Source organism: Hemiscyllium ocellatum, chromosome 37 (genome assembly GCF_020745735.1).
Source record: "Hemiscyllium ocellatum isolate sHemOce1 chromosome 37, sHemOce1.pat.X.cur, whole genome shotgun sequence".
Lineage (NCBI taxonomy): Eukaryota > Metazoa > Chordata > Chondrichthyes > Orectolobiformes > Hemiscylliidae > Hemiscyllium > Hemiscyllium ocellatum.
This window is the reverse complement of record NC_083437.1, coordinates 37,102,175-37,128,026: the sequence shown is the minus strand read 5'-3', so window position 1 is coordinate 37,128,026 and position 25,852 is coordinate 37,102,175. Positions and strand designations below refer to the sequence as shown.

Genomic DNA, 25,852 nt, shown 5'->3' with positions numbered 1-25,852 from the left:
TGAGGTCTGGGTAGGCTGCTGTTTGGAGGTTCAATGGGCTGAATGGCCTGCTTCCACACTAAGGATTCTCTGTATAAATGAGCAATACTGAGAGTAGATATTCTCCCAATCAATGTGTGCACAGATGTTATAAACCACCTCTGGAACAGGTGGGACTTGAACCTAGCTTTGATTATGTTCAGACATTGCGATATGATGGCTGCAGCACAAGAGCCCTCACACGGGTTGATAATGTATTTCTTTTGTGTTGGCTAACAGGGAGAACTTCCACTTAATGCCATAACGATATTTGAACAGGGTGAATCTGCCAGTGATTCACATGCACTGCTGATAGAAGGTGAGTGATAGGCAAGCGCCCATCGCGATTGCAACATGTATTCGCATAGCACCTTTGTAAATTGCAAAATATTTCAAAACGGTGCACAGAAGCATTATCAAATAAAATTTGATGCCTAACCACATAAGATTATATTCGCGAAGGTGACTAAATGCTTCATCGAGGCTCAGAAAGGTAGGGAGAGAGGTCCAGACTGAATTCCAGAGGGAAGAGCCTACAGGCCGAGAGTTTCCAAGGTGTTTGTTGGAGAAAGGAAACTTGGAGAGGGAGAATTGGAGTGTAGAGACATCTTAGACGGGTGTGCAAAACTGGAGGATGTGACAGAAATAGGAAGGGGGCCAGAGCCCTGGTGGGATTTGCAAACAAGGATAACAATTTGACACAAAGCCACTGATTCCAATTCAAAAACAGGAAGTGCTGGTTTGACTCAGCAGGTTTGACAGCATCTGTGGAGAGAGAAAAAACAAACTCAACATTTCGAGTCCAATTACCCTTCTTCAGACCTGGACACAGAACATTGACTCTGTTTCTTTTCCTACAGATGCTGCCAGACCTGCTGAGATTCTCCAGCACTTCCTGTTTTGTTTCCAATTCCCAGCATCTGTCGTTCTTGGTTTTACAATTATTCCTATTATTGTTTTGTTTTTGATCAAAGGATCTGAACATGTGTCTTGTGCGAACAAAGGGAGTGGGAATGTGTGGGGCTTGTAGTTGGGGATTGGAATATTGAGGGTTGTGAGTCTTGAGATTTGCAAGCAGCTATGGGAGGGACAATGACCTCTGTAAAAGGAGAGGGCACAGATTTATTAGTCTTCACTTCTACCACACCCATGCCATTTCCTAAGGGAAGTTCCTTGATTCTGATTGAATATGTCTCCTGATCTGCATGCTTACAGAGCAGATCTCCCACCCAATAGTGCCTGTCCTAACAGAACTAATATGTATCCGAGAGTAATTGTCAGTCCCGCACTGAGCCCATCAATCTGCGAACAGCCCTGTAGCAGATTCCCAGCCACTGAATCTTGTACTGATTATCACTCTTCCATATTTGCTGTTATATTTCAGGTAAAATGATCAACCAAATCATAGTGTCGTCACAAAATAGAACAGCTCACCAGAAATTGATACATCACCTGAATGCTGCAGGGGTCACAGTGCAAAGAGCTTCCATCGTTAATAAAGGACGCAATTACAAACATTCTCCACAGTGCAGAGATCAGGTAGATGCTATTTACGACACATTTGAATGTTTGCACAATCCAACCTTGGGAAAGACCACGAAACAAGCAGTTTTACGTCTTTAACAATTGGAGACTTACTTCCATCTTCTTGTGCAATTAACTAGTGGATCTGAATTAGTTTGTTTTTGGATTTCCCCACGTTACTGAATGTATTAACTATTTGCTTGGAGGTTAGCTCCATTAGCATCAGAGGATGTGGGCACTTTTGGGTGAAATTCCTTTCTCCATAATATTAACAAAAATGTTTAGCCCCTTTGTAACATTCGGGTGGGATACTCAATCCAATTGCAGACAGATTAACATCAAGCACATGAGGGTTAATCATACTCTCAGGCAATTTGCCATTTTGAAGTTGTGGCTTTCCATTGGCAACCTGCGAGTTATTTCATGAAGAAGTAGAAACGAAATGCTGTCATTCCCCATAAGTGAAAATTATTCCGACTTGCATTGAGTTCTATCCTTCCATTGCATGATTCAGATTTTTGGATAATTCAATTATTTCTATGGATTGAATTGACTTTGAAAGATTCAGTGCAGACTATACATGCTACATCAGATAGTGGAGTCAATTACAGATGGGATTGGACAGTAGTCACATCCCAAACACCATTTCATGTGCCTACAATCTAACTTTAACCGTCAACAAAATTTGTAGGTTTTTATTTATTCATTCACTGGATGAGGGAATCGCTGGCCGGACAGCATTTATTGCCCATCCCAAATTGCCCAGAGTGCAGTTAAGAATCAGCCTATTGCTGTGGGTCTGGAGTCACATGTAGGCCAGACGAGGTAAGGATGGCAGATTCCGTCCCTAAAGGAGATTAGTGAACTGGATGGGTTTTTACAACAAGCCATATTGAACTCATTAATTCCAGATTGCCTATTTTTTGTCTTCTTCTTGTTGCTTTGTGATTAAAACCTTCATTAATTATAGTTTGCAGACAAGGTCAATCCTTCACTGGGATCACTCCGGCATGATGACAGCCCGAGGTCAGTGTACGGAGTATTCACATTTCCCCAGAAACCAGTCGAAATGATTTCCATATCAGAAGACTTACCCACGCTGGTTACTACGAATACAACACATCCAAAGAACCCTCCTGATTATGCTGAGCCTTACACACCTCCTCCAATGAGACTCTCCGCACCAGCTGAACCTTTCACGCTTAATTCAGTAAGTGATATTTTCGATAAAATATTGCAAAATCATCTTACAATTCTGTATAAATATTGCTGCGTTCTTTTATTTAAATTAAAGACACTATGAAGAAGAAGAGGAAGTGAGATTTGCAATGATACAACAATTTATTACCACTCCTGGAGACAAATAAAAATGTTCCAAATGCAATGAATTATTTCTGGTCAGTTCATAATCTGGGCTGGAGTGTGCTGCCTGGGATGGTAGTAGACATGGGAAGTCTCACAAACTTTAAAATGTATGTGGATGAGTGCTTGAAACATTATAACAGTTGGGGCTATGGGCTAAAAACTGGAACATGGGATTAGTGCAAATAGAGCAACACAGACTTGATAGGCTGAAAGGCCTCTTCTGTACGATATGACTCAATGACATGAAACTTGCACGTAGGAAGATCCATGTTCAATGGTGACATCAAACCACCAGTTGTTCAGTTTTAGTTAGTTCTGGCTGAAGAAGGAATGTTGACCAAGTATTGGGAGACCTCCCTACACTTCAAAGCATGGCATAAGAGGTTTCACTTCTAGCTGAGTGAGAGGTGGAAGCAGATCTGACATTGGTTAAACTCGCAGTTGTTGTGGGTATGTTTGCCAAGCTGGGAAGTTGGTTTGCAGATGTTTTGTCTCCTGTCTGGGTGTCATCCTCAGTGCTGGGGAGCCTCCTGTGAAACTCTGCTGTCATGTGTCGGTTGGAATTTATTTGGGTTTGTGTCCTTTGCTTCTAGTTGTCGGTTCTGGTTGTTCATTGCAGCGGTCAGTATACTGGTCTGGATCAATGTGTTTATTGATGGAGTCTGTGGATGAGTGCCATGCTTCTAGAGATTCTCTGGCTGTCCTCAGTTCGGTTTGTCCTTCTACTATTGTGTTATCCCAGTCAAATCTGTGGTCCTTGTCATCTGTGTGTAGAGATACTAGGAACAGCTGGTTGTGGTGTTTAGTGGCTAGTTGATATTCATGAATGTGGATTGCAAATTGTCTGCCTGTTTGCCATATATTGTGCATTCTCTGCATGGAATGTTGTCCACTATGTTTGTCCTGCACACGATGGGTCTAGGGTCTTTTGTTCTGATGAGTTGTTGTCTGAGCGTGGCTGTCGTTTATGGGTTGTCTGAGTGGTCAGAGTAGTCTGGGTGTTAATTCCGAGGTGTTTTTTATATAAGGTAGCGTGGTTAGTATAATGGGTCGTGGCATGTCCTCGACACATTGTTTGTCTGTTAGGCATCTGTGGATGAAGTTGCGGTGATATCTGTTTTCGGTGAAGACTCTGTAGAGGTGTTCTTCCTCGCTTTGCAGGTCAGGGTTGCTGCAGTGTGTAATAGCCCTTTTGAACAGGGTCCTAATGCAGCTCGTCTCGTGTGTGTTCAGGTGGTGGCTGTACTCTTGCATTGCATTTGCTTCATGGAATATGTTGTTAATTGTTCTGTAAGAGGATGATATGCCAAATAAGTGCCCTTTTGGATGTTCAAGTGTTTCAGCTGTAGTAATGGTCTGTATTCATTCCAGTCTGCACACAAGCACAGCTCTTCGCCCCTGCCAATCCGCAGAAGCAGTATGAGGTTCTCGGGGCAAAATGTCCTTGCCCTGTCCCAGCCTCCACCTTCGACGTCAGAAAATGCACTTACTGCTGAAAATCGCTTGTCCTTGGGCTATACTGATCCCTTTCCAGCTTTGAAAATGCAGCCAGCAGGTTCTGGGGGCAGATCCTCCCATCAAAATGTAAGTAGAGAGGTCAAATTTGCAGATTATTTGCAATTATTTCAATGATGGATAACATAGAATTACTTGGTTAATAGCGTAGAAGCAGACCATTCAGCCTACCCAGTCTGTACTGGCATTAATATAAATCTGCTTCATCCAACGGTATCAGCATATGCTTCACTCTCCTTCTCCCCCATTGAAGTATGGAATTTGATTTTTCTATGCTGGCTGTTTGGAAGAGTTAGTCCCACTTCCCTATGGAATCTCAGAATGGTCATTGCATTTTTTTGTTTCCATATATTTTGCTTGCCCTTGAGAATGTCTATACTGTTCACCTCAAGTTCTCCTCATAGCTACCTGCCTGATTATAAGCCAGAAGTCTTAGGCTGAAGCTTGTTTTGACATCGCTTCAAGTTGCACTGTTTCTTATTTGTTTGACAATTGTCTTCATTTTCCTGCTTAGGCCACTTCTGCAATCTAGTTGTAAGACCAAAGTTTGCCGACTGTCAATTCTTTGTCTATGTACAGAGAAGGGAGGATCCCATTAAATTTGTGATTTGGAGATGCAAGTGTTGAACTGAGGTGTACAAAGTTAAAAATCACACAACACCAGGTTATAGTCCAACAGGTTTATTTGGAAGCACCAGCTTTCAGAGCGCTGCTCCTTCATCAGGTGGTTGGGGGCACCCAACCCCATCTGGTTCACTAATATCCTTTCGGGAGGGAAATCTACTGTTCTTTAACTGCCCTTTGGGTAATCTGGAATTGGTAATAAATTCTGGCCTTGCCAGAGATACCCACATCCTACGAAAGGATGAAAGAAATCTCTCTATTGTCCTGTCATGTGATCTAAGCCTTCCCTTTAACAGTATCAGTGCACTTGAACATCATTTAAATGGACTATACCATTGTGAGTTTTCAAAATCTCCCACTTACCACACACAAACCCCAGGGAGTGCAGCCCACACTTCTGTGTGTTTGTATGTGTGTGAACGTGCATGCGTATATATTTATTTGGGTTGTGAAAAGTTTGATAAATAAAAGCTTGTTTTAAACCGTTGAGCTGACCTTAATTTGTATTTGGTCAAAAGCACCTTGAGGTTTTTTTGCATTGAAATATGGTTGCTGAGTGTGCTGACATAAATCTTCTTTTCTACTTATTTCAGATGGTCAACAGTCAAGGTTCATCAAAACATCTGCAGTCAAGAAACTTCAGGACATCAGGAACCAATATTTCCAGCTTGCCTCCTGTTTCGTTGGAGCCCGGCAGCATCACAATCGCCGATTCACCGAGCGAGGAAAATTTGAACAATGCTCTGTCTCCAACGTACACCGTACCTTACATGCCATTTAGATTACAGCCAGCCCCACCCGCAAGGCCTGCTTGGCTCAGAGAGGTGAGCAATATTGGGCTAGGAGAAAAGTAGAACTGGGTCAAATATACAAATGCTTAGTACCCAACGGTCGGAATAAGGAAGCATCCAACACCTGAGTATATCAGGAAATATTTTAATCTACTTGCTTTGAACCTAGTGAGACTATTGGACATCGGACAAAAGTGAGGACTGTAGATGCTGGAGATTAGAGTCAAGATTAGAGTGGTGCTGGAAAAGCACAGCAGGTCAGGCAGCATCCGAGGAACAGGAAGATCAACGTTTTGGGCAGGACCCCTGATGAAGGGCTTTTGCCCGAAACATTGATTTTCCTGCTCCTCGGATACTGCCTGACCTGCTGTGTTTTTCCAGCACCATTCTAATATTGGAGGTTGGAGTTCCACTGTGCAATACTAAGCACGCCAACATGCCCTGTTAATTTGTATTAAATCGATTAAAAGCTTCCTTAAAATGTGTGAATAAAATATGTAATCGCTATATGTGATTGTGAATTTTGACTCAGTTGCAGGCGTAAAGTTTGGAGTCCGAAGTCACACGACACCAGATTATGGTCTAATGGGTTTATTTGAAACCACCAGCTTTCAGAGCCCTGCTCCTTCATTGCTACAACCCGCCTCTTCTCCATCTCTGTTAGGAAAGACAATCGAGAGATTCAGCTGCTCACCAAGGTAGCACAGCTTCCTTGGAAAGGGCAGTACGGAGAATTGATAAATCCAAATGACCAAAATCCTGACGTAGGGTGAGGATTTCACTTGAGTTGATGCCAAAACAGACAAAAAAAAAGGAATGATCAATCTTCTCAATGGCAACAAACTGACAATGTTGCATGGTTTGAGAAAGTTCAAAAAGCAGACAAGGGCAATTTTATTTACATTCTTTAGCAGATAGGAATCCAATTCATCAGGATTCCTGTGATAAGCATTGGCTCTACTCACAGTGAGGACTTTTTTTTTTAAGGAACACTTTTTTCAGCCCAGTTTGCAAAATCCTTGATAAAGTTGGAGTAATCATAATTCTATTGTCTTTCAGCCCGTGTCCAGGCACAATTCTTCACCGTTACCAGGTGGAAGGGCAGATCAGAACGTACCTCTTCGAAAGACACTTGCGTTGTCACAGCCACCGACCAGGTCCAATGGCAGTTTTGGAAAGAATCTGTATCCATTCCCACCCAGGCGTCTTGGTGTCCCTTCATCACCTCTGTATGCTGAACCGTTCACAGCTGCCAAGAAGCAATTCACGCCATCTTCAGGCAGGCTGTCTGCTGTGGGGGTAAGTCCACGTCAAATGCACACGTATTTCTCATCAGATAAGCAGGAAGCACTCAGCAGGTCAGCCGTCATCTATGAGAGAGAAAATCGCAGTGTTCACATATCAGGCTGAAGGATCATCCCGCTGAGAAATCGGGCTGAATTGTTTGGCTGGGTAGGGATAACGAGAATGTCCTGCTTGCTCTCTTAACCACTCGTCCACCTCACCCCCGCACATTCCTCTCTGCTAATCGCACTCCCAGCAGAGTTGGTACCCAGTTAGACACATCTTCACAAAGGTTAGATAGGATGGACAGTGAGAGCCTTTTTCCTCGGATGGTGATGGCTAGCCCGAGGGGGCGTAGCTTTCATAGATCATAGAATCCCTACAGTGTGGAAACAGGCCCTCTTGACCAACAAATCTACACCAAACCTCTGAAGAGTAACCCACCCAGACCCATTCCCCTACATATAACCCCTGACTAATGCACCCAACCTACACCTCCCTGAATACTGTGGACAAATTAGTCTTGGCTAATTCACCTCTTTGGACTGTGGGGGGAAACCCACGCAGAGAATGTGCAAACTCCCCACAGAATCGAACCTGGGTCCCTGGCACCGTGAGACAGCAGTGTTAACTACTGAGCCACCATGCTGCCCATTTAAATTGGGGGGGGGTGATAGATATAGGACAAATGTCAGAGGTAGTTTCTTTACTCAGAGAGTGGGGGCATGGAATGCACTGCCTGCAACAGAAATAGACTTGCCAATTTTAAGGGCATTTAAATGCTCATTGGATAAATATATGGACGAAAATGGAATAGTGTAGGTGAGATGGGCTTCAGATTGGTTTCACAGGTCTGCGCAACATCGAGGGTCGAAGGGCCTGTACTGCGCTGTAATGTTCTATGACACCAGACAAAATGCTTCCATGGTTTCTTGGGAGGAGTGGAATGGTATGCTTGGGGCAGGGCAAAACTGGTGAGGAATGTGGGATTTGTGGACCAAGTGAGGAGATAACCTGCCTCTTGACAATTTTGGTGAAAAATATTGTGTTTGCCTTTTTGTTCAGCTTCCATTATCCAGTGGAAGTGTCCATTAACACTTTCTCAACCTTCCCCCTTTGCCTGAAGCGTGGTGAGCCTCAGCTTCAACCCAGCACCAGTTGTCCCTCTGTAATAAGAGAGCAGCCCAATGGTCCTGTGATGAATACATAGATCACACACAGAGATATACGCATATAGAGTCATAGAGATGGACAGCATGGAAACAGACTCTTCGGTCCAACTCGTCCATGCCAACCAGATATCCCAACCAATCAAGTCCCACCTGCCAGCACCCAGCCCATATCCCTTCAAACCCTTCCTATTCAAATATCCATCCAGATGCCTTTTAAATGTTGCAATTGTACCAGCCTCCACCACTTCCTCATTTACAGAATGCTGAAGAAACTCAGTAAGTCCGGAAGCATCTGTGGAGGGAGTTAACCTTTGAGAACTCTGAAGGAGTCATACCAGACTCAAAATGTTAACTGTTTCCCTGTCTCCATAGATGCTGCCAGACCTGCTGAGGTTCTCCAGCGTTCTCTTTGTGTTTGTTTCAGATTTCCAGTGTCCACAGTATGTTATATGGGGCGGCATGGTGGCTCAGTGGTTAGCACTGCTGCTTCACAGTACCAGCGACCTGGGTTTAACTCTACCTCAGGTGACTGACTGTGTGGAGTTTGCACGTTCTCCCTGTGTCTATGTGGGTTTCCTCCAGGTTCTCTGGTTTGCTCTCACAGTCCAAAGATGTGCAAGTTAGGATGGATTGGCCATGGGAAATGCAGGATTACAAAGATGGTGGAGGGGAGGGTGGACCTAGGTGAGATGCTGTTCTGAGGATTGGTGTGGACTCAAGGCGCTGAATGCCCTGTTTCCACACTGTAGGGATTATACAATCCACTTAATTACTAAATTTGGAATAGAAAGCCAGTATCAGTAATGATGGTTTGAGACAAAAAAACTGCGGATGCTGGAATCTAAGGTAGACAAGCAGGAGGCTGGAAGAACACAGCAAGCCAGGCAGCATCAGGAGGTGGAGAGGGCAACGATTCAGACCGGTCCTGAAGAAAGGTTACAGCCGAAACGTTGACTTCTTCACCTCCTGACGCTGCCCCTGGCTAGCTGTGTTCCTCCAGCCTCCTGTTTGTCTACCCAGTATCGGTCATGATGACCAGGAAAATCCCCTCTGGCACACTTTGGGGAAGTATGTTTAGCCTACGTGTGACTACAGAGTCACAGCAATGTGGCTGACACAACTGCTTGCTGAAGTAGCACAGCAAGTAACTCCATTCAAGGCCAGTTGAGGGATAGGCAATAACTGCTGGCTGTGTCAGTTGACACCTACATCCCGTGGATCAATCAAAAGAAGACAATGTGCCAGAAAAGATAAGAATCCTGCTCAGCAATGAACTTAGGAATAATTATCAGCAATGATCAAAGAATGACAGGAAGTGGTTTATTTACAAGCAAGTGTTGCAAGACGTTGACGCATTGCAAGTGCAAATTATTGTGGTGCCATGCTATACTCAACAGGTGCTTCAGTATAATACTATGTTCCTCACAGTCTACCACCTGAGAAAACAGCCATTACAAACAATGTGTCACCAGAATGTTAACCTGATGATGCGTTTGTGGGTAAGCAAGTAACAATACAAAAATAGGTAGCTCTGTGCACCTGGGGAACTTCCAAACGTTCAGAATGCTTCTGGAATCTGACCTGAATTCCTTTCAGTAGGATGATAATCCCTTCTGCGTGCTCACTGACCCAGTCATCCCGTTTCGAGCAAAGGTCAAACCAGTTCAAAGCTCGATGCAACACAGAGACAGTAAGGGCAAAACATTGCAGATGCTGGAAATCTGAAACAAACTCACAGAAGCAGAACTGAAGAAGAGTCACACCAGACGCGACATGTTAACGCTATTTCTCTCTACAGATGCTGCCAGACCTGCTGAGTTTCTCCAGCATTCTCTCTGCCTGTGACGAGTCAGTTTGTGGGCGGCACGGTGGCACAGTGGTTAGCACTGCTGCCTCACAGCGCCAGAGACCCAGGTTCAATTCCCGCCTCAGGTGACTGACTGTGTGGAGTTTGTACGTTCTCCCCGTGTCTGCGTGGGTTTCCTCCAGGTGCTCCGGTTTCCTCCCACAGTCCAAAGATGTGCGGGTCAGGTGAATTGGCCATGCTAAATTGCCCGTAGTGTTAGGTAAGGTGTAAATGTAGGGGTATGGGTGGGTTGCGCTTCGGCGGGTCAGTGTGGACTTGTTGGGCTGAAGGGCCTGTTTCCACACTGTAATGTAATGTAATCTAATCTAATCTAATCTCATGTAGAAAGATTGCAGAATGGAAGAGAGAATTTGCATTTCTGCAGCATCTTGGGATGTCCCAAAATTCTTTGCAGCCAATGAAGTGCTGTTAAAATACAGCTGGTGTTTGATGCAGGAGCTAACTAGCACACAACAAACAGCAGTGAGGAGATCTGATTGTAATATAGGGATGAGGAAATTGCAGCATGGTTCAGGGGGACCTGCTGGTCTGAGATTAGGACTGAGGTACACTGTCTCAACAGAATAGAAGAAGGTTACACCTAGATATATTTCTAATCACCCTCTTCATAGATGCTATTACATAGTTCTGGAGTGGTGTGACTTGAAGCTCAACCTCCTGGTCCAGAGGTCATGATGCTACAACTGCATCACAAGAGCTCTTGATGATGTCTAAAGATTTGCAGGTTAGATGGATTGGCCATTCTAAATTACCCATCGTGTGCAGAGATGTACTGGTTAGGTGGATCAGCCACAGGAAATGCATGGATAGGGTCAGGTGTGACACTCTTTGGAGGGTCGGTGTGGACGCAATGGGCCGAATGGCCTGCTCCTATACCGTCTGGATCCTATGTCCAATCTTTCTCTGGTGGTGCATGATCCTAACCTCCTGAAATTGGACATCTTATTCCTCAGAGTTTGCTTCCTCTGAAGAAACTTGTGAACTCAAAAAAAACTCATTCAAAGACAAATGAAAATCTAAATTTCTGTTTCCTTCAGGCCGTCAGCAAACCGAATGGATTATTGGTGAGGGACCAGTGGAGTAACATGCATCTGTCATTGGGGTCTGTACCCCGCTCTTCGCTACCATCATGTTCCGTGTCTGAGAGCAGTTCCTGTTCACTTGTCGATGAAATGCCCTTGGCTGACCCTCTATCTCCACCATATGCAGAACCGTATCATCCACAGCTAGTGTCTCATGCTGACCATTTCTGGATGAGAGAGGTATGTTTCTGTTATGACTGTGGCTATAGTGTTAGGAACAAATGGGTACACTATTTCAAATAAATGTCCCTCGACCTACAGTTTACTGATAGTGGATTTTTTTTTATTTTGTCTTCACTTGGAGGGTCCCGGAAGGCGTTTGAGCTGATTTTGGTTTTAGACTATTTAGTGTGGAAACAGCCCCTTCGGCCCAAGAAGTCCACACCGACCCGCCGAAGCGCAACCCATACAGACCCGTTCCCCTACATTTACCCCTTCACCTAACACTACGGGCAATTTAGCATGGCCGGTTCACCTAACCTACACATTTTTGGACTGTGGGAGAAAACCCACGCAGACACTGGGTGAATGTGCAAACTCCACACAGACAGTCGCCTGAAGTGGGAATTGAACCTGGGTCTCTGGCGCTGTGAGGCAGCAGTGCTGACCACTGTGCCACCCATTATGTTATTATATACAAGTGGCAAAACCTCCAATTTTGATGGCCTTTAGTTAGATTCTCTACAGTGCAGAAACCGGCTCTTCGGCCCAACCGGACCACACTGACCCTCCGAAGAGTAACCCACCCAGACTCACTTCCCTCCTGACTAATGCACCTAGCACTATATGGGCAATTTAGCATGGCCAATTCACCTAACCTGCACATCTTTGGAGTGTGGGAGGAAACCCACACAGACACAGGGAGAATGTGCAAACTTCACACAAACAGTTGCCCGAGGCTAGAATCGAACCTGAGACCCTGGTGCTATGAGGCAGCAGTGCTAACCACCGAGTTACCGTGCCGCCCTAAAAGTTCTTATTTTCAGTTTTTGACCATCCTGTTCAGAGGTGTTATCGCACACCTCTAGAGCAGATGAGACTTGAGCAAAGGCCTCCTGGATCCGAGGTATGGACATTATTACTGTGTTACAAAAACCCCATTATTTACTGCATTACCTGGATTAACCCAGGACAGAGAAAGAGAGAACCAGTTTGCACCAGTTGTACAAAGGTCATGAATCTCTGTCTGAAGCACATACTAACGCTGACTAATATTGTTGCTTGATTATCAATGATTTCCCTTTGCGTATGTCTCAAATATAAGACCGCATCTGTTATCAGCTCACAGCTTAAAGATTAATAATAAAGTTGTTAAGAAATTGTTTAACCACAACCAGTGAAAAGAAATGTGGATGAATCTACAAAAGTATAGTTTACACACCAGATATCATTTCAGGCTAATATATTCCTTCAATTATTATTCTTTTGAGTGGTTACAACTTCTGATTGAAGAATAATTGAAATAAATTCTAGCAGAATCAATGCTAAGGATTTAGGAACAGAAGTAAGAGAATTATGGCTGATATTTCCCTCAACATGTAGTGCATTGATGGCCTTTGGGGGAGAGTTTTGTCTGTTTTCTTCTGAGCATTGTGGCAAGCATGTTAGATGCCAACTAACATGTCCACCTCCAACTGGCAAGATAACTCAGCCAACCACCCACCCAATCAACTCAAGAAGAACTGACAGGTGAGCCACATCCCACTAATCACAGGCCTTGATATTGACCATTTGGGTCACCAGATGCTGCTGGCCTCAAGGCCCAGCAACCTCTGGGTCCTATGGTCGTCTGGTTGAAGCCTGCACCTCAGTGGATCCAGCGATGAGGAAGTGAGGTTTGTTTTATCTATCTTCTCATGTCATGTGGAGAGGGTTGTATGTCAGAGGGGTGCAAGGCTAGAGGGTTAGCTTTCATAGGTCACCTTATTCCCCCACCATCTAATAGCTCCAATATTGGGGCTAATCCTCATGCCCCTCAATGTGGCAGACAGCATGGGTCCCAATCAGAAAACTAGCCATCTCACCTTGCCCAGTGGGGAGGCAGCTGACCAGGAAGGTGGTGAATTAAGGCCCTCAAATGACCATTAATTGACCACTTAAGGACCTTTTTAATAGTTGACGAGTTCAGCAAGTTCCCCTGGACCTTTTGCACCCAGCACTAAATTGACTCACTGCATTATTTCCCTTCCTGTCACCTCCGGGGAATGAAAAATCATAGAGGTCCCAGGGTGTTACCGCATCTAATTTTTTATTCTTGCTCTGAAAGAGAGAATTCATCAAATACAGTCATGTTCATTACTCAAAGTGCTATTGTATTCAACCCGTACAATATTTCCATTCTCAACCATCCCTCCTCTTTTGCAGGAAGTATCGCGGAGAGGAAGCGCTGGTTTTCCTATCCATTGTTCAAAAGGTACATAACCCTAATTTAAAAAAAAATAGTTTTACCCCCAAGAGTATGGCCGTTGCTCCAATAAGATGGCAATTTTCAGACGGTTACTTACTTGGCCACTGTCCAATGAGCTGGAAGCTTCTAGGTGCCAGGCATTGGCCCTACAGCCAATAGACCGGTGCTCCCCATTGGTCAGACACTCTACCTATGTCCAAGAGACTGGGTTGGGGAGATGGTGACATGATGGTAATGTCATGGGATAGTAATCTAGAATCCACTGCCACTCTGACGGGTTGGGTTCAAACCCCACCAGAGCAGCTAGTGGAATTTGAATTCAATTAATCCAGGATTGGAAACTGGTCTTAGTGATGGCGATCATAAAATGATCACTCATTACCACAAAAAAAACCCATCTGGTTCACTTAATGCCCATCAGGGAAGGGATCTGCCATCTTTACCTGGTCTGCCCTACATGTGACTCCAGACCCACAGTAATATGTTTGATTGGATGTACGGATATAGTAGTAATGTCATTAGACCCTGGTGTTCAAAACCCACCATAGTGGCTGGTGACATTTAAAATCAATAAGTTACTTGTTGATTTTAGATTAGTCTTATTTTAGATTAGATTACTTTAGATTAGATTACTTACAGTGTGGAAACAGGCCCTTCGGTCCAACAAGTCCACACCGACCCGCCGAAGCGCAACCCATCCATACCCTTACCTAACACTACGGGCAATTTAGCACGGCCAATTCACCTGTACCCGCACATCTTTGGACTGTGGGAGGAAACCGGAGCACCCGGAGGAAACCCACGCAGACACGGGGAGAACGTGCAAACTCCACACAGTCAGTCGCCTGAGTCAGGAATTGAACCCGGGTCTCGGGCGCTGTGAGGCAACAGTACTAACCACTGTGCCACCGTGCCGCCCACTTATTATCGGTGACTGACTGTGAAACTATTATTGATCGTTGGTGAAACTCCTCCTGCTCACTCATATCCTTTCGGGAAGGAAAGTCTGCTGCCCTTATATGGTCTGGACTACAATTGACTCCAGATTAACAACAACGTAGCTGATCCTTACCTGCTGTCTAAAATAGCCGAGCTAGCTACCCAGTGAAAGGGCAAATAAAGATGGACGATAAATAATAGACACAAATTTGACACTAACACCCTGCAGCTCCAACATAATTAGAGAGGTCACATCTATTGTATAAGAACCATTCAGTGGAACTCTTGGGTCATGTTTCATTAAGGCCAGCTGCCCAGGGACTCCTTGCCTTACGATTTTTAATTGCAACTGTGCTTAATTTCCCCTAATTTCAGGGCACAGATTCTTTAAACTCCTGTGAGGGATCGTTTAACACAAACGGGTTAGAACTGTTCTGGATGAATGCAGCAGGGATTTGTATGCACTTGGGGGGGAATCTATAAGTCCAGAAGCTGTGGGAGCAAAATCAGGCAATTCAGTCCATTGAGTTTGTACCACCATTGAATGAGATCCTGGCTGATCTGGTTATCCTCCACTGCATGCTCCTGCCTTTACTCCATAATCCTTGATTCTCGTCCTGATTGAAAAGCTGTCTGGCTCAGCCTTGAATATGCTGAATGACCAAACTACAACAGCCCTCTGCAGTAAAAGGTTCCATAGATTCGCAACCCACTGAGAATCATAGAGTCACAGAGATGTACAGCATGGAAACAGACCCTTCGGTCCAACCTGTCCATGCCGACCAGATATCCCAATCCAATCTAGTCTCACCTGCCAGCACCCTGCCCATATCCCTCCAAATCATTCCTATTGATATACCCATCCAAATGCCTCTTAAATGTTGCAAGTGTACCAGCCTCCACCACTTCCTCTGGCAGCTCATTCCATACACGTACCACCCTCTGTGTGCCCCGTAGTCTCCTTTATATCTTTTCCCTCTCACCCTTACCTATGCCCTCTAGTTCTGGACTCCCCAAACCCAGGGAAAAGACTTTGCCTATTTACCCTGTCCATGCCCCTCAGAATTTTGTAAACCTATATAAGGTCACCCCTCAGCCTCCGAGGCTCCAGGGAAAACAGCTCCAGCCTGTTCAGCCTCTTCCTGTAGCTCAAATCCTCCAACCCTGACAACATCCTTGTAAATCTTTTCTGAATCCTTTCAAGTTTCACAACATCTTTCCCATAGGAAGGAGACCAGAATTGCACGCAATATTCCAAGAGTGGCCTAACCAATGTCCTGTACAGCCGCAACATGACCTCCCAGCTCCTATACTCAATACTCTGACCAATAAAGGAAAGCATACCAAACACCTTTTTCACTATCCTATCTACCTGCGACTCCACTTTCAAGGAGCTATGAATCTGCACTCCAAGGTCTCTTTGTTCAGCAACACTCCCTAGGACCTTACCATTAAGTGTATAAGTCCTGCTAAGATTTGCTTTCCCAAAATGCAGCACCTCACATTTATCTAAACTCCATCTGCCACTTCTCAGCCCATTGGCCCATCTGGACAAGATCCTGTTGTAATCTGAGGTAACCCTCTTCACTGTCCACTACACCTCCAAGTTTGGTGTCATCTGCAAACTTACTAACTGTACCTCTTATGCCCCCATCCAAATCTTTTATGTAAATGACAAAAAGTCGAGGACCCAGCACCAATCCTTGTGACACTCCACTGGTCACAGGCCTCCAGTCTGAAAAACAACCCTCCACCACCACCTCTGTCTTCTACCTTTGAGCCAGTTCTGTATCCAAATGGCTAGTTCTCCCTGTATTCTGTGAGATCTAACCTTGCTAATCAATGTCCCATGGGGAACCTTGTCGAATGCCTTACTGAAGTCCATATAGATCACATCTACTGCTCTTTTCTCATCAAACCTCTTTGTTACTTCAAAAAACTCAATCAAATTTGTGAGACATGATTTCCTACGCACAAAACCATGTTGACTATCTCTAATCAGTCCTTGTCTTTCCAAATTCATGTACATCCTGTCCCTCAGGATTCCCTCCAACAACTTGCCCACCACTGCCGTTGGGCTCACTGGTCTGTAGTTCCCTGGCTTGTCCTTACCATCCTTCTTAAACAGTGGCACCACGTCAGGGACTGATGAAGGGCTTATGCCCGAAACGTCGAATTTCCTGCTCCTTGGATGCTGCCTGACCTGCTGCGGTTTTCCAGCTACACATTTTCAGCTCTGATCTGCAGCATCTGCAGACCTCACTTTCTCCTGCAATTGAGTAAATCCAACAATATAGTTTAGATCTTGAGATAAGTTGATTTTTCTTCGTTGCTGTCAGTATGGCCTGTCAAAGTGGAAGTAAAGTGCATTCAAATTTTTTTTCACATTTGGAGTTGACAGAACATCAAATAAGTTAGTGAGTGATGTGATACAAAGGCAGAGTGACATCCACCTTTTTTCAATGGAATCCCTACAGTGGGGAAACAGGCCATTCGGCCCAGCAAGTCCACACAGGCCCTCTGAAGAGTAACCCACCCAGACCCATTCCCCTGCATTCACCCAGCCTACACATCCCTGGACACTATGGGCAATTTAGCATGGCCAGTTCACCTGACCTGCACATCATTGGATTGTGAGAGGAAACTGGAACACCCGGAGGAAACCCACGCAGATACGGGGAGAATGTGCAAACTCCACAAAGAGAGTTGCCCGCATCCCTTGAGCTGTGAGGCAGCAGTGCCAACCACTGAGCCACCGTGCTGTGGCATGATCTCCTCATTCTGAAGGTGTGACATGAGTCACTAGTCAAGAGTCTCACTCTGACTTCTTGGCTGTATGAAACCGGACAGAGGGTGAAAACAATAACTCCGGAAGACAGCACCAACTGCCCCACTGACAAGAAAATCAATTCCAATATTTTAATCTCTGCCTTTCCTTGATCTCCCATCATCAATTTCCCATCCTGAGCTGCACACCCCCCACTGAACGTGTAGTTTGGAACCATGCCTCTCAACTTCTTGAGTCGGAAGATTGCTGATTCAAGTCAGTTCCCATGCTAAAACCCGGATCTGCAGTTTGGTTTTGGGATGGGGTCATCGCTGCCAAGTCAAACATTTATCCCCCACCCTAACTGAGAAGTCAGTTATCATCCACCTTCCTGAATCACTGCAATGGTAGACCCTCCAAGCTTTTCTCAGTTTCAGTTTCATAACGGAGCAGTTATTTCTGAAGATAGTTAAGAATCCACCACATGGCTGTGGGTCTGGAGTCACGTATAAACCAGGGTTAAATGGCATATCTTTCTCCCAGAAAGGCATCATAAATCAAGAGAGATTTCATGACTATCTGGTAATTTTATGATCACTAGCACAAAGCAGACTTTAATTCCCACTGCTGCTGCCGTGAACTCCTGTTTCCCAAGCGAGATGGTAGCACCTGGGATCCTAGTCCTGGATTGTTATTGGTAAACTACCAATCCCCAGAGGCTGGCACTGTGTTGCTCTGTATCCAAAGTAATTGAGTGAGGTGTTGCAAACTGAGAGTCCTAATTGTTCATCTCGAGTGTGCAAAAGATTCGTTCAATTTCTCAAAGCGGGTCAAAGTGTTCACCTCAACAAACTTGCCAGAAACAGGAGAAGGAGATTGCTCATTGTCTTTTCAGTGATTGGTCAGGCTCCCTGTTAACCCATCAAAAGCATTTCCAAAATTAACTCATTGGTGGAAGACCTTGAGAGATAATAGTTGATATGTAAATGTAATTTTGTTGCCTGTCCCTAGTTTCTCTAGAGAAGTTAAAAAATCACACAACATCAGGTTATAGTCCAACAGATTTAATTGGAAGCACACTAGCTTTCTCTAGAGAAGGTGGTTGTGAGTTGATGACCAGTACTGCTGCAATTTATGCACTGTAGATTGTCGGAGACCCACAATACCCTTAGGAAATTTCAGGATTTTGACCCAGTTACAATGAAGGATCAGTGATATATTAACCAAGTCAGGATGGTGAACGACTTGGAGGAGAATTTTCAGGGGGTGGTGTTCTCATGTACCTGCTGCCCTTGTCCTTCGAGATGATAGCGGGCATGGGTTTGGAAGGGGCTGACTCAGGATCTCTATGAGCCACTGTACATCCCAAACTGGAATGCATTGTCATGACCACCGTGAGTGGTGCATCGCTCAACCACAACCGGGCAAGTTAGGAGACAGGAAAACAATTTGATTTTAAAAAACTAGTTAACAGTGCATCACAGAACAGAGTAAAAAGTGAGGTCTGCAGATGCTGGAGATCAGAGCTGAAAATGTGTTGCTGGTTAAAGCACAGCAGGTTAGGCAGCATCCAAGGAACAGGAAATTCACAGAACAGATCCCTGAGGATGATTTCCTTGTTTATTGGCTGTAGTAGGATCAACAGTACTGGAGACGTTATGCTGTCTGCTATTGATTGTCCCAAAAAGAGGTTTTGAACTGGGCGCCAGCACTCCAGCAAGTGAGGGTTTTATTGGTACCTGCTATGATGCATTGTATTCCACTGCAGAATACAGAAAGGAATCATGTCATAGGAGCTCAATTATATTTCCATCTGAAAACAAACAGGATCCACTCTGTGTCATCACTAATTCCTTCTCCAGCTCACCCACCATCCCTCAGACCTTGTCGGAGTCACACAATAGGTAATTAAAAGGTGCGTGTCTTGTGGGGTGAATTTCAGAACCTCAGCAATTTTAGCCTCATGCAGACACCACAGAAACATATATCTTTATTGTGCCATAATTTGATTGTCACAAGGAGTTGGAGCTTCCACAATCAAATGGAAGTCAGTCAAATTATATTGTGCATTTATTCCCAAATGGCATTATTCCAGCTCACTTTTCCTGATTATGTTTGGTGAAAGATTTTATCCAGATTATCTAAGCTTTTGACGTTCTGAATCATATAAAGCAATTTGTAAGCAGCATTAGGATGACTTTTACCTTCACATTGCTGTTCATAAATGTACAATCCAATTTGCTGATATTGACAAGATCTTGTTTGTCTGGTTTTAGGAGTTCATAGAGTCAGGGAGAGTTATACAGCACGGAAACAAACCCTTCGGTCTACCTTGGCCATGCCGACCAGATATCCCAACTCAATCTAGTCCCACCTGTTAGCACCCGGCCCATATCCCTCCAAACCCTTCCTATTCATATACCCATCCAGATGCTCTGCAGAAGTCAGGGAATAATGCTATGAACAGCTCTTCCCAAACCATCGGGCACATACAGCTCAAATAGAATGACTCAATGTGAAAGAAATACAAGCATGAGCAGCACTTTCTATGGATGATAGTGGACAATTTGAGTTCGGAGGCCATAGGCTTGGCAAACTTGTCTAACCAATTCACTGCTGAAATGCATTCTCCCAAAGCAAGATATTACAGATGTTGGAAATCCAAGGGACTGCTGAAAATGCTCAGCATTTTGATAAACACAGGAATGAATTTCCAGCCTTTCATCAGAATTGGGAATAGTTAGGAGTGTAATAAATTGTCAGCAAGTGTAAAGAGAAAAGTGTGAACAAGAAAGAATTAGTAGAAAGTTTAAGTTTAGATGGTCATGATCCTCCCATTTACACCTCTTCTGGCCATGTCTTCTGCTTACAGAGGAACTGCAATTATCCGAGTGACATGGGCACGGGGTATTTTGTCGGATAATCGAATGTTCGGGTAACCAAATGCCGGATAACACAGTTTGGATGAGCATCAGGACTTTGCGATCTTGTCCGGATATTCTGAAATTCGGATAATCAAATGCCAGATAATTGAGGCTCCCCTGTATTTATTTGTCCCTGTCCTTCTTTCTTTGTCACTCACATTGGCTTTGCATCATCCATCCACTTATTGTTTAAACTTCCCATCTCAGCAAAGAGTAACAGGTTAGAAAAAACCTGTCACTGTGATTTTTGGAGAAACATTGTAGAAACTATTTGTTTCTACAAGCAAGACAACAAAAATTGACTGAGGACATTAGAATACAAAGAATTAGAGCTGCAACTTTTAAAAATTGTAGCACTTCAAACTCTGGATAAAATACACTTAGCATGTGTTTTTTCTCTCCTTTTTTTCAGGTGACTCCTCTGAATATTACGCAGTTATACAACTTTTAGACAGCTACCAAGAAGGTGACTTTATCTAAATTATCATATCGTCAATATGTCTTACATTGAAAATCTCCTTTCTTCTTCTTGTCAATGGTTTATCTAAGCTACAGACCAAGTCTAATCCTCAACCTGCAGTCAGTTACCTGCCCCAGCTGAGGTGACCTGCCAATGGGCACAATGCCCCTGGTTTGTGGAGAGAAAATCTAGCTGGTTACTGCAATCCTGACTCCAGTTCAGGGATGGATATTGGGAGTGATTCCCTACTTGCGTCACAAGAGCTGTGGTCAGATGAATTGGGGAATAATGCTTGAGCCTTAGTTTTGACAGGTACCCCAGTAGAATATAGTATTCCAGCTAGAAACTGTATCTAAGGGCTGGCGCAGGCAGGAGTCAAGAATAGTGAAATTGCCTCTTTTGGGGGCAAACTAGATTGGGATTGGCAGTTTTGCCCAATGTGTCAAATCACATATTGAAATGTAAAGAGTTGCTTCTTCATTGGGTGAAACCATATTGTAGAATGAGCTATAAGACCATGAGACGTAGGAGTGGAAGTCAGGCCATTCGGCCCATCGAGTCCACTCCGCCATTCAAACATGGCTGATGAGCATTTCAACTCCACTTACCAGCATTCTCCCCATAGCCCTTAATTCCTTGTGACAACAAGAATTTATCAATCTCTGCCTTGAAGACATTTAGCGTCCCGGCCTCCACTGCACTCTGCGGCAATGAATTCCACAGGCTCACCACTCTCTGGCTGAAGAAATGTCTCCGCATTTCTGTTCTGAATTTACCCCCTCTAATTCTAAGGATGTGTCCATGGGTCCTAGTCTCCTCACCTAACGGAAACAAATTCCTAGTGTCCACCCTTTCCAAGCCATGCATTATCTTGTAAGTTTCTATTAGATCTCCCCTTAATCTTCTAAACTCCAATGAATACAATCCCAGGATCCTCAGCCATTCCTCGATGTTAGACCTCCCATTCCAAGGATCAGCTGTGTGAATCTCTGCTGGACACATTCCAGTGCCAGTATGCCCTTCCTGAGGTGTGGGGACCAAATCTGGACACAATACTCCAAATGGGGCCTAACCAGAGCTTTATAAAGTCTCAGTAGCACAACGGTGCTTTTATATTCCAACCCTCTTGAGATAAATGACAACATTGCATTCGCTTTCTTAATCACGGACTCAACCTGCATGTTTACCGTTAGAGAATCCTCAACTAACACTCCCAGATCCCTTTGTACTTTGGCTTTATGAATTTTCTCACCGTTTAGAAAGTAGTCCATGCTTGTATTCTTTTTTCCAAAGTGCAAGACCTCACATTTGCTCACATTCAATTCCATCAGCCATTTCCTGGACCACTCTCCCAAACTGTCTGGATCCTTCTACAGCCTCCCCACTTCCTCAGTACTACCTGCCTGTCCACCTAATTCCGTATCATTGGCAAACTTCGCTAGAATGCCCCCAGTCCCTTCATCCAGAGCTATGAGGTGGAGAAAGTAGAAAATCATACAACATGGATCTAACAGGTTTAGTTGAAACCGGAAGCTTTCAGAGTTCCCACTCTTTCCAAAGCTTGTGGATTCAAATAAACCTGTTGGACTATAACCTGGTGTTGTGTGATTTTTTGACTTTGTCCACCCCAGTCTAACACCAACAGCTTCCCATTATGAGTTGGAGAGGAGAGATATTCAGGGGTGGGTGGGAAATGGGCATGACATCAGACAAAAGTCTCTTCAGATCTGATTCAGAACTGAATTGTCACAGTGCTCAGTGCCTCAGACTCGAACCCCAGTACAAAGATGAAGGGAATAATTGATGGGAAGCAAATATTCCTCATCGTGTGAACGTACATCCCCTTGAATCTTTATTGCACAAACCAGGATTATTTTTCCTTGAATTCAAGAACATTTGAGTGATGATTTGATCAAACCTTTGTTTTTAGAATTAGAGTTAGAATTCCTACAGTGTGGAAACAGGCCCTTCGGCCCAGCAAGTTCACACCGCCCCTCTGAAGAGTAACCCACCCAGACCTATTCCCCCACCCTACATGTACCCCTGACTAATGCACCTAGCCTACACACCCCTGAACACTATGGGCAATTTAGCATGGCCAATTCACCCTAACCTGCACATCTTTGGACTGTTTGAAGAGAAAGGACAACAAGAGACTTTGTCCTGGTTAGGGAATCCAGGACAGGCGACAAGTCTAAAAATTTGAGCCAATCCTTTGGGTGTGAAATTAGAAAATAATTCTCTGCAGAAAGGCAGTTTGTTACTCTGCTCTGCAAATAGTAGGCAATACTGGGTCATTTGTTAATTGTAAATCGGAGCGTGTTGATTTTCTGTTAATTGAAGGCGTTAAACTGTGTGTGGAGCAAAGAGGTCTGAGTCAATCACAGATCAACTCTGGTCTCAGTAAACTGTGGGAGAGGCTTGAGCAGCTAAAATGACCTCCTCCTGCCCCTAACTTCCACCCAATGTTTCATCAGATTACTGGAACCTTTAAATCACATTATTACCCCTGATTTGCAAAATCTTCAAATGATTCTAATAGGGCATTAAATATTTTTAAAAATGCAGTTTTTCAACCACCATCTGCTGGATCAGACCAAAACCACCACCCAAAGAAGAATAAGACTTTATCGTTGGGAAAAGCACAGGCTGTTACTGGCAAATTGTTTTAATGGTTGGTTTAACTTGCACTAGGGCTGATCCACAGGCAGCAGTGACAGGAATGAGCTGAACTTTGTGGCATTTAGAACAGTCTCAGACCTTAGGGTTTCCCTCTGCTATTAGACTGTGTGGAGTTGAGGAGTTTATGCAGAAGTCATTTTGCTAGGAGTGATGTTAAAACAGGTTGACACCCAGTCTGAAAATGTCAGGCATCTGCACATTAATAGTTGCAGAGTGTAATTAGGGCCTCTGCTTTTCCCATAATGGTGTACTCGGTTTTGTAGAGAGTCTTGCGCCCATCCTTGTATTTACAAAAACTAAGAAATAGCAAGACCTGTTGAGGTCTAGACTTGGAGTGATAGGTGTTTTGACTTTTGTAAAGGGAGCAAAGATGAACAAAACCAAACAGGTGTGAACCAAAGTTAATAATATCAGCCTTGGAATTTGATAAAGTTCTGAAGCACAATGATGTTTCCATTGTATCATTGATCTATTTTATCAACTATAGTTATAATCGGGTGTGCAGCAGGATGCTATTAACTGGCTTGGTCCAATGTGTACTCACTGGGCTTTATTTAACTCATTGGCGTAAACATAAGATCCCAAATTCCCGGCCAGGAAATATCGGACAATAACATGACAGCCTCATTTCTGTACTTTGTTATTCCTTTTCCACATGGAGAATGGGATTGACAAATTTATCTCATTGTTTTATTTTTTGCTTCTTGTTTGAACTAATTTGCATTTATACTGAAGCAGTGCTTAAAATTTGTTCACATCTAGTTAACATTAACTAGAGTGGAGAACACCGTATTCGTAAAGAGAGGATCTTATCCCCTGATTCCGTCAGTCATTCAGTGGGAAAAGGCATCTGCTGGTGTCATTATGTTACCAAGCTCAAGGTTCAAATAATCAGCACAGTCACTGTGAGGGAGAGATAAGGAAGATGCAACATTTACCCACTGTAGAACTGGGTTATGTCTCCCATCTTCCACTTAATCCAGGCTGTTGTCCCTAACTCATCTGTGTGTCTACTTTAATAACCAGGTCACGCTGAGTTAACTTGTTGGCCTTGACAGTTCAGAGTCATGAATGCGGAAGAACGTCAAAATATCACAAGTGAGAGCAGGAGCAGGTCACATAGTCCTTTGAACCTTGCAGCAACCTTCAAAAACATCAGGGCTAATCTCCTACCTTCCTCCCAACATCCCCACTACAGTAGGGTGGCATGGTGGCTCAGTGGTTGGCACTGCTGTGTCACAGCGCCGGGGACCCAGATTCAATTCCAGCCTCGGCTGACTGTGTGGGGTTTGCAAAATGTGAAAAAATATTCTCCTTAAGAAAGCAAAAATTAAGTACTGAGCGTATGGGGTGAGGGTGGAGCTAGGGTCTTTCTGATTGGATTAATTACCTGTTGAATTGCTGCTTCCAGAGATAGTTATTCCTGCTTAATGCCAACAAAGAAAAACAAAACTATTTCATCAGATTTTCACACTAGAGTACATCGATATCTGTGAAAGTACTTCTGTGAAAAGGACTGTGTTGTGATTGGAGCTGTTTGATGAGTTTAACTCTGTGATCTCCAACTTGGCAGGCAAGAACATAAGCTGGTACAGTGACGACAGTAGAATGTCTTTAACGTCGTCAGAACACACCTACGCAGAACTCGAAAGCCCCCAAGATGAATCTGACGACAGGTTTTGGGATTTCGACTTCAAGCAACAAGAAATCCCCCATCTTTCTGCCCAGACCCTGATGAAGCTACGACAGCGGGGGATAGTTGAGTCAAGACTACCAGGAAGGTCGCACAGATGGTCGTGAACACCTTCTGGAATCTTGCGCTCTGCCATATTTTTGGAATACTGTCCCATTTTGATCGTGAATGGGATAGGGCGGAGTACCTTGTGGTTTACTGCCTGATATTGCGGCCTAATGTCAACACCGTTGCTGAGACTTCAAGGAGAGGTTCTAACAATCTTTGAAGCATTTCCTAGACCTGTGGAAATCAGTCATTTAAATAACCAGGAACTAGTCAAGATGATGATTTCTGGACACCCAGTCAATGTTACCAGTCCATCACACTGTACCCAGAAGAAGTAATCACTTGAGCTTTGTTGTCTTCAGTTCTAGACTATGTAAAGCTCAAAACACTTGCAATACCTGTGGAAAGAATATATATGATATGAGCTGGTCTCATGTCATCACCTTGTGTTTCAATTATATTAACGTTGTCATGCGATTGTATTTTTAATATTTTCATTTGTTTTGTAAATCCTGAATGTTAACTGCAGCTTATGTATAAAAGGACGCTGTGATTATCTTAACTGACTGAACGTTAATAATTTTTCTGAAAGGTGTTTGCAACAAGCTCTGTACAGTAATTATATTGTTTTGTTTAGAAAGCCGAACCATATAAATGAAGCCTCCTTGTTATTTCTGTGTTGGTTCTCAT

General features: G+C 44.0%; 1 protein-coding gene across 2 annotated transcripts in view; it reads left to right on the top strand.

Annotated features, from left to right (window-relative positions):
* plekhn1 (pleckstrin homology domain containing, family N member 1) overlaps positions 1-25,778 on the top strand; it is a 59,090-nt gene extending 33,312 nt beyond the window's left edge. Inside the window, exons 9-18 of one of the 2 annotated variants that reach the window (XM_060852079.1) lie at positions 259-337; positions 1,403-1,557; positions 2,513-2,752; positions 4,279-4,491; positions 5,640-5,870; positions 6,897-7,136; positions 11,198-11,422; positions 13,607-13,655; positions 20,692-20,745; positions 24,995-25,778. In XM_060852079.1, the coding sequence (XP_060708062.1) occupies positions 259-337; positions 1,403-1,557; positions 2,513-2,752; positions 4,279-4,491; positions 5,640-5,870; positions 6,897-7,136; positions 11,198-11,422; positions 13,607-13,655; positions 20,692-20,745; positions 24,995-25,221 (1,713 nt within the window). In that variant the 3' untranslated portion in view covers positions 25,222-25,778. The remainder of the gene's footprint in view (positions 1-258; positions 338-1,402; positions 1,558-2,512; positions 2,753-4,278; positions 4,492-5,639; positions 5,871-6,896; positions 7,137-11,197; positions 11,423-13,606; positions 13,656-20,691; positions 20,746-24,994) is intronic. The other variant, XM_060852080.1, reaches the window with a different exon arrangement.
* Positions 25,779-25,852: the final 74 nt, after the last annotated feature.